Source organism: Phyllostomus hastatus, unplaced genomic scaffold, assembly GCF_019186645.2.
Source record: "Phyllostomus hastatus isolate PE091 unplaced genomic scaffold, TTU_PhHast_1.1 phas_scaffold_60, whole genome shotgun sequence".
Lineage (NCBI taxonomy): Eukaryota > Metazoa > Chordata > Mammalia > Chiroptera > Phyllostomidae > Phyllostomus > Phyllostomus hastatus.
Genome location: NW_025334038.1, coordinates 16,420,535 through 16,436,603, shown reverse-complemented (window position 1 = coordinate 16,436,603; position 16,069 = coordinate 16,420,535). Strand labels below are relative to the sequence as shown.

The 16,069-nt window shown below is 46.9% G+C and overlaps 1 protein-coding gene across 2 annotated transcripts; it reads right to left on the bottom strand.

The window, feature by feature from the left end:
* Positions 1-1,226: 1,226 nt before the first annotated feature.
* On the bottom strand, positions 1,227-14,961 carry ABCF1 (ATP binding cassette subfamily F member 1). 2 transcript variants are annotated; one of them, XM_045826185.1, is made up of 25 exons: positions 14,813-14,961; positions 10,846-10,892; positions 10,568-10,651; positions 10,304-10,430; positions 10,123-10,160; positions 9,931-10,038; positions 8,999-9,052; positions 8,799-8,915; positions 7,924-8,016; positions 7,574-7,696; positions 7,066-7,166; positions 6,903-6,988; positions 6,480-6,619; positions 6,248-6,396; positions 5,842-5,925; positions 5,525-5,649; positions 5,204-5,316; positions 4,895-5,066; positions 4,687-4,761; positions 4,538-4,608; positions 2,783-2,815; positions 2,529-2,697; positions 2,279-2,343; positions 2,123-2,195; positions 1,227-1,978 (listed from the first exon to the last, which is right to left on the bottom strand). In XM_045826185.1, exons 1-25 carry the CDS (start codon positions 14,883-14,885, stop codon positions 1,812-1,814), a joined length of 2,487 nt encoding a protein of 828 aa, XP_045682141.1. In that variant the 5' UTR covers positions 14,886-14,961; the 3' UTR covers positions 1,227-1,811. The 2 variants fall into 2 exon arrangements, with proteins under 2 accessions (XP_045682141.1, XP_045682140.1); XM_045826184.1 differs by having other exon boundaries at positions 10,304-10,433; positions 14,813-14,960.
* Between the last annotated feature and the right edge of the window lie 1,108 nt (positions 14,962-16,069).

Here is a 16,069-nt window from a genome sequence, read left to right as displayed (position 1 = left end):
TGTAAGTTTCTACAGTTTGCCTTAAAAAAAAAAAAAAAAGATTTTATTTTTAGAGGGAAAGGGAGAGAAAGAGAAATATCAATTGGTTGCCTCTCATATGTGCCCAATGGTGACCTGGTCCAGAAACCAGGTATGTACTCCAACTGGGAGTTGAACCGGGGACCTTTCTGTCTGCAGGACGATGCCAAGCCCATTGAGCTATACCAATCATGGCTCTACAGTTTGCCTTGCCTATCACTACCTAAAATCACCACCCACCACTTGTATTTTACTTTCCAAACCCACCTCTTCAAAAACTAAGAAAAGTGGCCATTCCAGCCATATTCTCTCATTAACTCCTATACAGTTTTGGTTTTCTTCCTTCCAAGCCTTAGATCTGCTCTTTCATGGTTCCAGATATGGCTCTCTGTTCCCTCATTATTCAAATCCTTATTTTTTTTTCAAGTGATCCTCCCAAAAATCACATTCCAGATAATCTTTCCCTTCTAGGGGCATGTAGCAACTTAAGAGTCTAGAGAACCATGCACTGGCAATTAATCCTATCACAATGTACATTCATGTCTTATTTGCTAAGCCTTCTCTAACTATCCATGAAGGCAGATTCTGTCTTTCCCTTTCTGGTATAACTCCCAGTACTCTACATGTCGGGTGATTTAGTAGCTGGTCCCTGACCACAGGGGCAGACCTTGTACAGTGAGAGACCTGAGTGTCCTGGACTTTCTCCCTTCTCCCTGTCTGAAAGGTGAGGGGAAGAGAGGGAGGCTCCTCAGAGCAAGCACCATTGTAAGTGTAGTAAGAGTGCAGGTTAGATCCATCTGTATTAGTGGGGAAGTGAGGATACTAAATGCCACCAGAAAACTGAATAAAGAAAATTAAGATCAGCCCTGGCTAGTGTGGCTCAGTGGACTGAGCACCAGCCTGTGAACCAATGGGTCGCTGGCTTGATTCCCAGTCATATGCCTGGATTATGGGCCAGGTTCCCAGTAGAGGGGTGCATGAGAGGCAAGCATATATTGATGTTTTTCTCCCTCTCTTTCTCCCACCAGTCATCTGCCTAAAAATAAATAAATAAATAAAATCTTTATTTGAAAGAAAGAAAAAGGAAGGAAGGAAGGAAGAAGGAAGGAAGGAAGGAGGGAAAGAAGGGAGGGAGGAAGAAAAAAAAAAGGAAGAAAATCAAGATCAAAAACAGTTCCAGTTCCCATGAATCTCCAAACAGACAGGGCACCAGTAATTCCTTTCCTTTATTCTTTCCCCTTGTACAGGGAAATTCAAGTTCAGTAGTGTTCCTTTCCTGCCCCCAAGTCTCCAACTAGACAAGAGACTGCACACACCAAATGCCAGATAATAGCTCAGGCCTCAGACTTCTCCCTCAGTTGAACTGCCACAGCCATTTGTATCACAAAGTCAGCACGAAATCCATCAAAAAAAAAAAAAAGAACAGCATCACTCAAAAGACCAGGGGGCCACTGGGCTGGAAGCTTTAAAGTGGACCAGAGGCAGGGTGCAGAGTGATGAGAGAGACTCAGGACAACTTCTGGTTACCTAAGTTTGGCTGGATGGAACCCACAATAATGAAGATGGTCATCTCTTTCGGCACAGGGAAGTGTCAAAAGTAAGGCCAGACTAGTTTATAAGGAAAAGTGAACAAATCTTTCACAGGAAAGGAAGCAATCGAAGTGGCATTCTAATCATATCAAGACCACCTCTGCCTCCCTGTCAGCTGCAGAACAGAGGCAGGCTTCCGAGTGGAGACAGAGAGACAACAGGGGGCATCCAGGTCACACAAGCTGGTCTTCTGGGAAGGGAGATCACTCTCGGGGGCGGTTGACCATGACTTCACCCAGGGCCTCCAACACCTCCCGCTTGTAGTCCTCAAAGTCACCATCGATTTGGCTAACACTCTGCTCCTCCACCACCCACAGCTGGCAGTTGGTTTCTGTGATGAGCCGGGCATCATGGCTGACGACAATCACAGCTTTGAAGAAAGATGGTAAGAATGAGGGTGGGGAGAAAGCAGGAGGAGAAAATCAGAGCACAAAAGAAGGGAGCAAACCCTAGCCAAAGGCCACTGAAGCCTGGTCCCCAGGGGAAGAAAGAGGTGAATTTTAAGCTAACTCACCACCCTTGTACTCATTGATGGCCTCCCCCAGAGCATCAATCGACTCTATGTCCAAGTTATTGGTGGGCTCATCCTGCGGAGGAGGAGGTATACAATGACTGAGCATTAGAATTCTTACCTGTAACTTACCCCTCTCCTGCAGTCCAGCTCACTCACCAAGATGAGGACATCTGGCTCCCGACAGGCCAGCTCTGCAAACACAACTCGGGCTTTTTGCCCACCTGAAGCAGAGAAAAAGGAAGTCCATCACACTCTGACAGCCTTGCATTTCTGCAGGTCAACCCTGAATGTGTGCCTGTGTGTGTACTGAGGCCCCCAAGCCTTGGTTCCTCTTCCCTTCTGCCTCTGGATACAGCTGTGGATATGAATACTGAGGAGGACTTTCCCCAGCCCCCTAGAGTAGTACCAGAGAGTTTGCAGATCTGGATGGTGTGGGCATGACTCTCAAGGCCGAAGCGACCCAGGCACTTCCGGGCATCCTGGTAGGGCAGGTTGAAGACTTGCTGCAGGTAATCGGTGGGTGTCTCGTCCATGCGCAGCTGCTCCGCATACTGCTGGTTGAAGAAGCCAATTTTCTGCCCCAGAGGAGAGGAAGTGGTTAGTCAAAAGTCCCACTCTTCCTCTCTTGGACTCATTCCCTAATTCCTAAAGCCAACTTACCAGCCGGTGGTTCTTTCTCATTTCTCCACGAGTCTGCAAAAAAAGAATAAGGGGTGAGATAAGGGAAAGGAAAAAGGTGCTGTAGGGCCACACCCCAACTTTTGTAAAGGGAAGACAAACACAAGAATGGGTCTGGGAGTAGGTCAGTATGAGAAAGGGAACATGGAAGTTCTTCCTAATGTGACAAAGGCACACCAGGAAATCAAAATTTGGGAAAAAAGGGAGTAAGAGACGGAGAATGAAGGAGGGGTGACAAAGTACAGATTCAGAACCAGGAGAGGACTGACCACAACTAAAGAACACCCCTTGCCACCCAGAGGGACTCACAAACGGCCCATTCTCAGAGCACCACTTCAGACAGGGGTTAAGGACAGGCTGCAGGAGGATCTAAGAGCACCTTCCTAAAGGTTACTGTGTGTTGGCCCTCTAAACAGGAGGGTGACAGATGGAGGGAGGATAGGTGGCTACAACCTACCTAAAGCATTTTAGGGCAATATACTGCCAAAGTCCTAAAAGCAATGAATTTAAGAAAAACTGAATTTGCCCTGGCTGGTGTAGCTCAGTGGATTGAGCGCGGGCCTGCGAACCGAAAGGTCACTGGTTCGACTCCCAGTCAGGGCACATGCCTGGGTTGCAGGCCAGGTCCCCAATTGGGGGAGTTCAAGGGGCAGCCACACGTTGATGTTTCTCTTCCTCTCTTTCTCCTTCCTTTTCCCTCTCTCTAAAAAAATAAATAAATAAAATCTTAAAGGAAAAAAAAAAGAAAAACTGAATTCATAAAGATCTACAATAAGAATATTTGCTATAGTATTGTCATTTAGTGGGAAAAAAAAAATGTAATACTGATGGCAGTCCTGGCTGGTGTGGTTCAGTAGATTGAGCATGAGCCTGTGAACCAAAGGGTTGTTGGTTCAATTCCCAGTCACGGCACACGCCTGGGTTGCAGGCCAAGTCCCCAGTAGTGGGCACACAAGAGGCAACCACACACGATGTTTCTCTCCTTTTCTTTCTCCCTCCCTTCCCCACTCTAAAAATAAATAAAGTTAAATTAAAAAGACTGATGGTTTAAATCTGGTTTATCCATATAATTATTGGCATGGAAAAATGCTTGATATATATTATCTGGAAAAAGCTAGCTACAGAACAATTCATGTGATAGCCTGTTTTTTGTTAAAAAAAAAAAAAAAAAGCAGCAGCACATTTGCAAAGGAAAAAAGGAGAAAGCTATCCATGAAAATTAATCTCTAGATTATCTCTAGATTCTTCTTTGGCTTATGTAATTTGAATTAGTCCATAAGTAACATGTTTCTTGTATAACTAAAACCCACATGGGGGTACCCCTGCTCTGAATCCCAATCTCCTGGCTTTCCTCCCTAAATTGATCTAAATTGTTCTCCACAGTAACCCTTAGGGAAACGAGTCATCTGTGGTTAAGTTCTGTGTTTTACTCTCCCCTGCAGAGGGGCTCCCTGATTCTAGCCTAGGGTGAAGAGCACGTTTTTTTTTTTTAAGATTTTATTTATTTTTTAGAGAGGGAACGGAGGGAGAAAGAGAGAGAGAAACATAAATGTGCAGTTGCTAGGGGTCATGGCCTGCAACCCAGGCATGTGCCCTGGCTGGGAATCGAACCTGCGACACTTTGGATTGCAGGCCGCACTCAATCCACTGAGTTACGCCAGCCAGGGCTGAAGAGCACATTTTCACACTTCCCATGCACCCCCACCACCGACCTCCCTGCCTGGCTCCAGGACTCACCGGAGTCAGCTTGCCTGTCAGGAGCAGGAGCAAGGTGCTTTTCCCCACACCATTAGGGCCCACAATGCAGACTGCAAAAAGCAAGAGAGATGGTCAAAGAAGTCCCAGACACTCTCCCTGTGGCTCCTGTCCCACACAAACCAACTCACTTCTTGAGTCCATGTCAATGCCAAAATCCAGATTCTTAAAGAGTGGTTTCTGCCCCTCATAGCCAAATGTCACACCTGAAAGCCAGGAAAGGAAGCAGTTTCTCTTCTATTCCATTACCCTGAAGGTCCCTCCCCCATGTCCTGGCTCTGGAGAAGAGAGCTGGGGTACCCACATTCCACCCTGTGCTGCTGAGCTAGAGTGGCTCACCATGCAGGCCCAGCACAGGAGGGCTAAGTGGCGGGGGGTTGGGGAATGTAAAGCGAACAATGTACTCCTTGGGGCGCTTCAGGAGCTCAGGGGTCTCCTGTGACTCCTCATCCTGGTTTTTCCGTCGGCATTTCTGCTGCTTCCTAGTTAGGGCTTCCTTTGTTTGCTTTTCCTAGATAGAAGAGGGAAAGCGAGAAAACCGTACCTTCACAGAGGTCCCTGAAATGCAGGTTGGTTCCCCAGGGTCTGTTCTTTCTTTATTCTCCTGAAAAGAGCCCTCATCCCCAGAAAACCACAGAAAGACCTTACCGCCTGCTTGGTGGACTTGCCACCTGCCTTTAGCTCCTTCAGCTTTTTCTCCTGCTTCTCATATTGCTTCAGCAGTTCTTTCTGCTTTTGTTGGTACATCTTCTTGAAGGTCACTGGGGCAGAAGAGGAGGAGGGGCATCACTGGGTGTCCTCTCCCCAGCAGACAAAGGGATAATCAGGACTGAGGAGGATGGGATGGACAGGCATCAGTGTCTAGATTCTGAGAAGACCCAGCTCATCACCATGTCCCTATGGCCCTCCCTCCCAGGCCTCTTTTTGGGGCCCCACCTCTCTCTTCTACCCATGAGTGACCCTACTTACTGTAATTGCCCCTATAGTAATGAAGGCGCTGGACATCAAGATGGATGATATCAGTGCAGACATCATCCAGGAAGCCCTGGTCATGGGAGACGATGAGCAATGTCTTCCGCCAGCCCTGGAGGTAGCTGGGTTTTAGAGAAGAGTGTGGAAAGGTCACAATGGTTAAATATGAGTTAAGTCATAGGAAGCAGACAGACATGGGGACAGGGAGGGAAAGGGCCAGCTGGATTGAGTGCATCAAGGGCAGAGTGGAGAAGAGCTGGAGGAAACAAGGCAGCACGAGAACCACTGATGCCAAGGCTTGAAGGGCGACTTACTTATTGAGCCAGATGACAGCATTGAGGTCCAGGTGGTTGGTGGGCTCATCCAGCATCAGCAGCGTGGGCTCCATGAACAGTGCCCTAGAGGGTTGGGCAGCAAAGTGTAGGGTCAGAGGGGGAAGATCCTTGCTCAGAGAACCCCAGAGCAGCTACTGGTAGGCAAAGCCTGAGACCATGAACACGCCTTCCAATCTCTCCTTAAAGAAGTTCCTATGCAGGAGACATCAATGAGAATATCAACCAGGTAGGGAGAGAAATGGAGAAGAGGCCTGAAGTCTGACAACAGATGGTAAGGAAGAGAGACTTCAGCCTCGAACCTCCCTGCTTGCCTTTGATGAATGGGAACATGGGAAAGGGCCTGGTGGTTTGAGAATGAAGAGAGGGTGATAGGGGTGCTGCCCACCTGGCCAAGGACACACGCATGCGCCAGCCCCCTGAAAACTTCTCTGTGGGCCGATTCTGCATTTCAGGGTCAAAGCCCAGACCAGCCAGGATCCGCCGGGCTTTGGCTTCCGCAGCTGCTGCACCGGAAGCCCGCAGTTCCTCATACACCTAGGAGGAGGAAGATGTTACATGTCTGAAGTCTTACGAACCCCCAAGTCTCAGCCCATGACCCTGTGCCATGAGTCCTCTACCTTCTCCAGCCTCTCGGCAGCTGTGTCATCACCCTGCTCCAGCTGCCCCTGAAGCTGTCGCTCTTCTTCCAGCAGCTTCAATCGCTTGGTGTCTGCTCGAAGAACAGCCTGCACTGCAGGTGTCTCATCCGCTACCACCTCTGGGGGAGGGGAAGACAGTCAAGCCACCCCAAGGGTGATGGATCCTGTTCCCTCTGCCCTTCAGGTCCATTTCTGGTTTGCCTGACCCTGCCCAGCTCTTTGTACCTGTCCCAAATGAAATGTCCTGCATCCTCACTTCCTCCCTCTTTCTGCAGCATCATTTTCCAGTCCCGGTCCCCAGGTTCCCCACATAACCTTTCCAACCCCACTACAACTGCTTCCCTTCTTGGTTGGCCACCCCAACACCCACCCCTGGAACTACCTTCCCACCAGGGGCCTCACCCTGCTCACACAGCAACACATCGATGTTGGGGGGGATGCTCAAGGCTCGGTTGGCAATGTGCTTTAGGAGAGTGGTCTTGCCCTTGCTGCGGAATGAGAATTATTAGGACTAGGCCATCACTGAGAACTCTCTACTCTTCCTTCCAGCCCCTCCTCTACTCACCCATTGGGTCCCACTAGCCCATAGCGGCGCCCAGCCACAATGTACAGGTCTGCGTTGACGAATAACTCCTTGCCATGGGCTGAGATGCTGAACTTCTCCAGCTGCAGCCATTAGGGAAGCAGTGCAGATAGTAGGAATGGGAACAGTGAGAATTTTCCCTCTCAGACAGTAGCTACTGTCCCTTGCAGAGATTTCTCCCTGCAAGGAAGCCTCTGGCAAATTGAGACCTCTGGCATAATCCCCTCCATAATCCCCTCAGGCCAGTCCCCTCCCTGCCCACTGCCTCCAACAGGCCTGTTCCACTTACTTCCCTACAAGGGTAGACACTCTACACTTCTATTGATTTTTCTATCTTCCTGCTCAAGGTGGCAGAACTCAAGGTATGGAAGATGCCTCCAAGCTTTCCTGCAAAGGACTAAGCCACTCACACCCCACTTCCCTGGCTGCCAGGGCAACACAGGTGAGAGAACCAGCACTTTCCTGGTGAGCTAGAGAAACCTATCCTTACCTTGATGTCAGATGCGTTTTCCAGCATGGCTTGGCGGGAGGACACCTCTGCTTGTGACACAGAGAAGTCATTCTCAGCAGCACTGGCTGCTTTTAATGAAGCCACTTGGCGCTCATACTCCATCTAAGGAGGGAAAAGCCACTGTCTGCCAGTTTTCCGTCACCGCAATACAGCCCCATGTCATCAGACACCAAGACAAGGCTCACAGAACATTGTTCTTTCCCTACTCTGATGCTTTTACTTGAAGTAGTGCTCAAAGCTCCCCTTCTTGTCCCTCAATTCACATGTCCCCTAGCTGAAGCTTAAAAATAATTTCCTTGCCTTTGACCACTAAGAACCTAAGGTCTTACCTGTTTCTTCAGCTTTTTCTTCTCTTTCTTGCTAAGATGTGCATAGGGGTCATCAGCCTTAGACTCTCCTTCTTCCTCTGAACCTGGTGAGAACTAAGGGATGATAAAAAATGAAGGTCCCCTTCTAGAACTCAGATTTCATGTCATCCATCTCCAGTTCAACAGTCAGTTCCTTCCTTCTGTACCTAGAGTCCTAAGATATTGGGGTGGACCATCTCTCATTCTCATACCTATCCCATGTCTCCTGTGCATTTCTGCCAGCACCAATGGTACAAGGTAGATGACAGGAGTACAGATGAAACAATGTACATGCACTTGTGCACAGAACTATCAATGCAATGTAACTGACGGCATCATGGGCTCTGTGCGTCATTACTATAGCTTACACACTAACATTCAAAGAAAAGGTCTGGAAGCCCTAAATACAGCCACTGAGGGATGCAGCAGAATCCAGAATGAGAAAGCATTAAGTACACAGGGGACTGTAGAGATCACTCGACTCCCTCCTACCACGTAGATGAGATAATTGAGAACCAAGGAAGTGGGAAGATATATTCAAGGCACAAGGCCAGACCATTTCAGGCTAATGCCAGGTCCTTTCCTCTCTGGATCAGGGGTTTCAAACTGTGGCCCATAGGCCAAATCTGACCTGTGGCCTATTTTTATATGGCCCTGAACTAAGAATGGGTTTTACATTTTCAAAGACTCGTTAAAAAAGAGAGAGAAAGAAAAATATGTGCCAGAGATTGTATATGGCCTGCAAAGCTAAATATTAACTATGTGGCAACTCCTTTACAGACATTTGCCAACTCCTGCTGTGCATAGTAACAGTACCACCAGTTCTTGGCCTCCTCCCCCAACACCAAAATGCATACCTGCTCCGCCTTATTGGCCTTCTCCTTTCCTTGCTGGGGTGGCTCCTCTTCCTTTGTTGTGTCTTCTTTTTTATCCTCTTCATCTTCATTGTCCAGAGTGGAAAATTTATTTTGAGGCTAACAGGGAAAAGATAGCAGGTCTAATGAAATGCTCAAATTCTTGAGACCCAGTATATCCTCCTGCCAATTTACTCCCTCACCTTGGCCTTCCCCTTTTTGTTCTTGAGTCCTGGTTGTCGTTCCTCAAATACCGCCTGGAGAGGACATGAAGACACACACACACACAAATTAATTTGCTACTTTGTTGCTTAAAAAGCATTTCTAGGGAGCCTAGGACTAAAAGTTGACTGTACTAAGTGGTACTAGGGAGGAAATGACACCCACAAAAACCCTAGCTTCCAACTTGACACTAGACAGTGAAAACTAGAAACCATCTGCCTGTGGGTCACACAGTGAGTTGCGCGAGTGGGGGATCACAGTGTGAGAGGGCTTCCTTCAGAGGGTGAATCTTGAGAGGAGGAGGTAATGGACACAAGCTTGGAGATGGCATTCTAGGGAAGATGGAGGACACAGCATAAAGAACAAAAGCTTCAACACAGAGAATAGTCAGCTGGATGCCAAGATGCAGTCAGAACAATCTGCAAGATACACATGGAAGACCCCCGGATGGAAGAACAAAGACTTGAAGGCTTCTGTTTTAGATTTTGAGTATGAAAGCAACAGAATCACTGTAGATTTCCAAGTAATGAAAAGAGTATTTTAAAAAGTTGATTTTTTTCACCCTGGCTGGTGTGGCTCAGTGGGTTGGGTGTCATCCCACAAAGCAAAAGGTTCCACTCCCAGTCAGGACGCATGCATGCCTGGGTTGTGGCTTTAACCCCCAGTAGGTAGTGTGCACAAGAGGCAATTGATCAATGTTTCTCTCCCTCTTGTTCTCCTTCCTTTTCCCTGTCTCTAAAAATAAATAAAATCTTAAAAAAAAAAGAAAAGAAAAAAGCTGATTTTGACAGTTTAAGCAAGACAGACCTAGAAGAGCTGGCTCAAGAGCAGGAAATCAAGCTAGGAAATTAGCACACCACTGCCGGAAGGTGCTACATGGAGTAGGAATGCCCAGCAGGGCCACTGCTTTCACCTTATTGATCCGATTCTTTTCTGGCTTGGCAGGCTTAGTGGAGTGTTTTTCTTCCTCTTCCTCTTCCTCACTCTGATCCTGAATCAGGGCTGCAAAAGCATTACCTCCCTGGAGAATGAAAGGGCCAGAGAAGTCAGTGGGATGGTCAAAGTTGTACCCCTGAGGTGTCTGTTTATCATGTAGATGACTTACCTTGGTTTTCTTCCCTCCTCGGGGTATCAGGGCAGGTACTGAAATGACAAGAAAAAAAGATGAGGCAGGAAATGATGATGTCTGGCTCCTGAATCTAAACCAACTCATAGATCAAGGAATGAGACACTTCACTCTTCACAGCTCAGGGATTCCAGGCACCCATTCCTCTCAGGTCATTTACCCTCTCCCTCCTCATCACTGGCTGGCACTGAGAGCTTCTTAAGACGCTCCATGAGCTCCTTCTCCTCTCCATCATCATCCACATCCTTCTTCCGCCGGCCTTTTCGGGTGTCTCGTTTCTTTTTTTGCTGCTAAAGGAAAGAGAGTATGAGAATGAGTCTGAGGCCCTGGTCCCTACAGTATCTCCGCCTCACAGAGAGTTCCCCATCACCTGGCTGAACCAATGTAGACTGGAGAGGGGTTAGTGGGCCCCTGAAACTTGTACCTGCTGCTGCTGCTCCTCCTTCTCCTTGAGTGCTTTCTCTTCTTCCCCAGCCTGTTTATCTTCTACTGCCAGCTCTTCAAAGAACTAGAGTTCAGATATAGGTAAATATGGCTCAGAGACCCACCAAGCCCCTCTGCCACACACAGGCCCACTGACCGTCCCTTCCACCCGTGCCTTGCTTCCTCTCTTGACAAGATCTTTTCTCCCCCTAGACCTCCCACTATCTTCACATGGAAACACTCACAATCAACTGTCAGGTTCAACCCTCATTTCCTCACCGTCTTTTTATTCTTCTTGTCCTTCTTCCCTTTCTTCACCACTTTGTCTAGAAGGTTAAGCAGACATTGTGAATGATTATCTGCAAATTTCAAAGCATCCTGATCTGCAAAGCACTCAATGGCCTCTACCCTGTTTTACTATTTTTTTTTTTTTTTTTTTTTTTTTTAGTAAAACTATCATTCCCTACATACTTGCACTATCCCACGAGATAAACAATGGTAGCTTGGTCTAGGGTGGCAGTAGGGAGGGAGAAAGTAGAAATCAGGTGATGGTAGAGGTGGGAAGACAGAAAGAGCAGCCAGAGATGATTCCTATGTATGCAGCTTTCAAAATTAGTTGTGCTATGATACCATTTATTAACTCGAAATAATGGAAGAGAAGGTTCCCTCTCCCCACCCTTGCCACCCAAGGTAGGACAAAGATAACTATGAATTCAGTTTGGGATATGCTGTTTGTGAAACTTACAGGCCACGTAAATGAGTGTCTGGTAAGTATTGAACATCTGAGTCGATGCCCCATCTGCTCTGCTTGTACAGCATTCTAGCTCAGATCACACTATGTGACCCACAGATAACAGAGTGTTTCCTCTTAGACACCTGCAGCACTATTTACCAGTAGCTTGTGTTCCCAGGGAGCAAACAAGGAAGTACATAAAAGTTTACTAACTGGCCCTGGCCAGGTAGCTCAGTTGGTTAGAGCATCATCCCAATATGCCAAGGTTGCAGGTTTGATCCTCAGTCAAGGCACATGCAAGAATTGACCAATGAATGCACAAATAAGTGGAACAAATCAATGTTTCTCTCTCTCTAAAATTAATAAATTAAAAGTTTACTGACAATAAATTTCAGCTTCTCCCTTCTGTCCATCTTCATTTCCTTGAGGGCAGCGGACTATGTCTAATTCCCCATCTCCCTTCCACCACCAACCCAGTCTGGAAGACAACCAGCAGCTTCATGATTTCCCTACATGTCCAGGTCTATCCACCATCATATTCCCTCCAACTATCCCATCTTATTCAAAAGCACTCCTATAATCGTTTAGCTTAAATAAACAAACAAAAAACCCCAATAGCTCTTTGCTATTTACTACATTAAAGTACTTCTCAGACCAGAATTCTATGTAATCCATAGTAATCATTTATCTAGGAAAGTTTTACTGCAGATCCACTATGCTTAAAACTGGTGATTAATGAGGACAATCCCTACAATTTAGAACTTCAATTTGAAAGGGCCTTATCCTACCTTTTCTGCTATATCTCTGTCTCTCTACCAACACCTATGTTCTGGACAATGGCTTCTCCTGGCTCCTTGATTTAGTCCCAGGCATGCTGAAGTCCTCCATCCAGAACACACTTCACAATATGATCTCAGTATTGGGTGACAAGTGGGATAGAGTTGAAAAGACGTGCAGGAGAAATAATGAAAAGCTTTATATGCTATTCCAAGGAGTCTAATCCTAAAGACATTAGGAAGGAGGATCCACTGAAGTGCATTAGGAAGCAACAACATAAAAAAGAAAAAAAAGTAATGACATGATCAGCTCACCTTGACAACATCTAGCAGTGACAAATCCCAGACACCATTATCTCCCCCAAGGACTAACACAAGCAGCCCATCTCTTCTTCCTTTAAATCTCTTTTGTACTTTAATCATCACTCTGACCCTCCTGACCTGAGAGAGAGGAAAAGCCTTGTACAGGTTCAATTGTGAGGAAGTGTAATTAATCTCCAAGAAATAGAATAAGGTAAATGTGGTGGCTAAGCTAGGCCGTATCTTTCATCTCTCCTGTAAAAGCTCCTCCCCTTACACATCATTTATGCTGATCCTAACTTCAAAGGCAAATAAAACACTTTCCTTAATCTTACAGTCTCCTCCCTCAATCACTTGTTTTCTATCCTGTCTTCACTGGGTCTCAAAAACATTGTCCACAGTAGCTCTACTTCCTCACCCCTATTCCTTTTCAAATATACTGCAATCTGCTTTGGGTGTCACCTCCTCATGAATACTACTTTTGACAAAGTTACTACTGTCCCCTTAGTTGCTCAACCCCAAAAGTATTTTTCTAGTCCTTATTTGCAACATTCAGTCCTTAAGCTGCAACATTTAGTCCTTCAAGCAACATTCGATGCTGCCTACCTTTTACTTCTCTCCTATCATTTAACTTCAGGAATCCTGCTTGCTCCACGTTTGCCTCAGTGTCTCTGGCTGCTTGCCTCTAAGTCTCATCTCCTCAGCCTCCTTCTCTACCTTGCACTACTTTCCTTAATTGTCGAAATTCTTCTGGGTTCCCATCTTGTGTCCTATTTTGCTTCAATCTGCATCCACATCCAAAGCTTCAACTACCCTTGCCTGTGTCTTCCCTTTTAGTGTAGATCTCTCTCCACGGCCACAAATTTTCTCCCTTCCATCTCCTCTTAAAAATTGCACAGAAAGCTCAAACTCGGCATTCAAAACTTCTCTCTTCCCACTCCTCAGCCTACAGCCCATTCTGCTTTCAATTATACCCTACTACCCACTGGGTTACTTAAGTGAATATCATCCCTAATTCTTCTCCCTTCCATTAGTCAGTTCCCAGTTCTGGTCAATGCTACTTCCTTAATAACTCTTTACTCTTCAGGCCTTTGGGCACTCTTTTACCATTTCTCACCTGGATCATTCTGACAACCTCCTAAGCAGTCTCCCTGCCTCCAATCTCCACCAAATCAAGCCATTCTGCACTGCTCAGTGTTGCTGGGGTGAACTGATTGTATCTTTCCTTATGCATTTTAGTAGGCCTTCCTTCTTAATGTCTTGAGGATTAAACTCCTCAGAATAGTGTATAAAGCCTTTCATTATCTGTCTCCTGCACATCTTCCCAGCTCCATCACACTAGTCACCAAATAATAGTGGAATCCAGCTTTGCACACACTTCTTCCTCTGCTTGGAATATTTTCCTTCCTAACCAACTCATACTGATCCTCCAAGAATGAATTTACTATCATATATTCCTGGGAAGCTTTGCTAAGACTACATGTCTGAGTAAGAAGTCTGTTCTCTTCTCTCAGTCCTGTAGCATTCTCAAGCATTCATAAAATACTATGTCAACCACTGACTAATTAATGTTCTGTCCCTTCCACTGGAGTGGGTGCTCCTTCAAAGCAAGGTGTATCTTTTATATTACATTCCTGGTAACTCTGCACAGGACCAGCTATACAGGAGGCATCCAATAAATGTAAAATTGGTCACTGTGTACCTACTGCAATTATTTGGTCACTGTGTACCTACTGCAATTATTTGGAATTAAAATGGAAGATAATCCATTTTATCTTCCCCTTAAAGTGTCTTCAAGGCTGGCAGTATGTCTTCATAATTTTTCCCTCCCCCAACCAAAGCACAATATATACAGTGTTTAATTAAAAACGAGTGTTCAACAAACATTCGCTTTTTCCAAGTAAACCTTAAGTCCCATTCCAACACTCAGCATCTTCACTCGTGCTCCAGGTGAGTCAGATGTGCCTTATGAAAGAGCCCATGTAGGAGCCATCCTCTCTCGAGAAGCAGGTGGGATCATGGGCTCCTCAGGGGGGTGTCTGTATATGTGCTCGGCAGCGCTATCGCGCGGCGAGGTCCGGGTACTGCTTAAGGACTTCTGTGGGATGTAGAATACAGTGTGGTGCGGAACATATCCGAAAGAGAAGAAAACAGGACTTTCTCATTTCTCCCCATTTCTCCTCCGGTTCCACATGTTCTTCCTTGTCTCTTAACCAGTCCAACTTAAGTTCCTGAGCTACACGCGTCACTTTTCCTTTCGCCCCACACCCTAAACCCACTACTGACTGGGAAAATGCTTCTTCACCCCAATGCACGCATGCGCAGTAGTCCCGCACGGCCCTGTCAGTTTCGCGTTCCATGACCCTCTCCTAAAACAGAGGCATTCTTCTTTCTCTCCTCTTCCCTCTTTTATTCCCTCCCTGCCCACGAGCCTCACCTGCGGGGCTCGTGCCTTCTCCGTCTCCGATCCACTCGGGCTCCGGCAGCTGCTGCTTGGGACCCTTCGGCATCACGACGGCAGTTACGTACACTCTGGCGGCGCCAGCCGCTATTTCCGCTTCCGGTAGCGTGGGGCTGCAAATCGGACGGCATCCCCACGCCTGCACTACCAGTCCCGCCCCTGGCGGCGCTCGTGCAGGCCACACCGTCAACTCCGGGGCGTGCCTGCAATCGGTGGGGGCGTGGTTCGCAACGACTGGGGCGGGCCGGCGTTAGCCAGCTCCCGGCGTAGGGGGTGCTTTTATGTCAAATCTGGGAAGCCCCAGATTCAGCATCACTAATTTCCGACTAGTACGAAATAATGGAGGCATCCTATTTTTTCTTGAGTGGATGCTTACCTTCGACCAGCCCCTTACGTCTGGTTAGGAGCAGGAAAGCACAGTCCATCTTTTCAGGACTTGTGGGCCTAGTGTTGAGATGTATCACAAAACCTCCAAGTTAATAGTTGTAAACGAGGAATTACTCTAGCCTAACAGAAATCACGGTGGGATGGAGCTTAAGTCCTCCTACTCCACCCCCCCCCCCCTTTTGGCAAAAGCTTTACTGTAGTATACAATAAAATGCACATATAATAAATTGACAAGGAAACTGCAAAGTGTACATTTTGGTGAGTTCTGACATATATACACCCATTAAACCACCACCGCCATCAAGATTTGGCTTCAGTTCTAACACTACGGCTTTGATAAGTGTGAGAGCAAGTGCCTGGCAGCCCACTCAGCCCCCATTCTACCCTCAAACAACTACAGTCATGGTTTTGTCCCCACCATGGGCTGAATTCATCTTGCCAAGGGTCAACGGATTAGAGTCAGTTCTCAGTCCTTATCCTTTCTCAGCGTCATGTAATACAGATGGTCACTCCCCCTTTCCTTGGCTTTCTTCAGGGACACTGCTTTCTCCAGGTTTCCTTTCCATCTCAGTGGCTCCTCCCTTTCCCCTCTCTTCCTGGCATCTTCTTCTGAAGTCTAAATGTTGAAGTATTTTGGGACTATTATTTGACACTCTTCTTTCTAGACCTGTTACCAATGTCTCATGACTTTAAATGTCATCCACACCCTGGCTGGTGTAGCTCAGTGGATTGAGCGTGGGCTGTGAACCAAAAGTTTGTGGGTTTGATCCCCAGTCAGGGCACATGCCTGGGTTTCGGGTCAGATCCCTAGTGGGGGCCATGTGAGAGGCAACCACACACTGATGT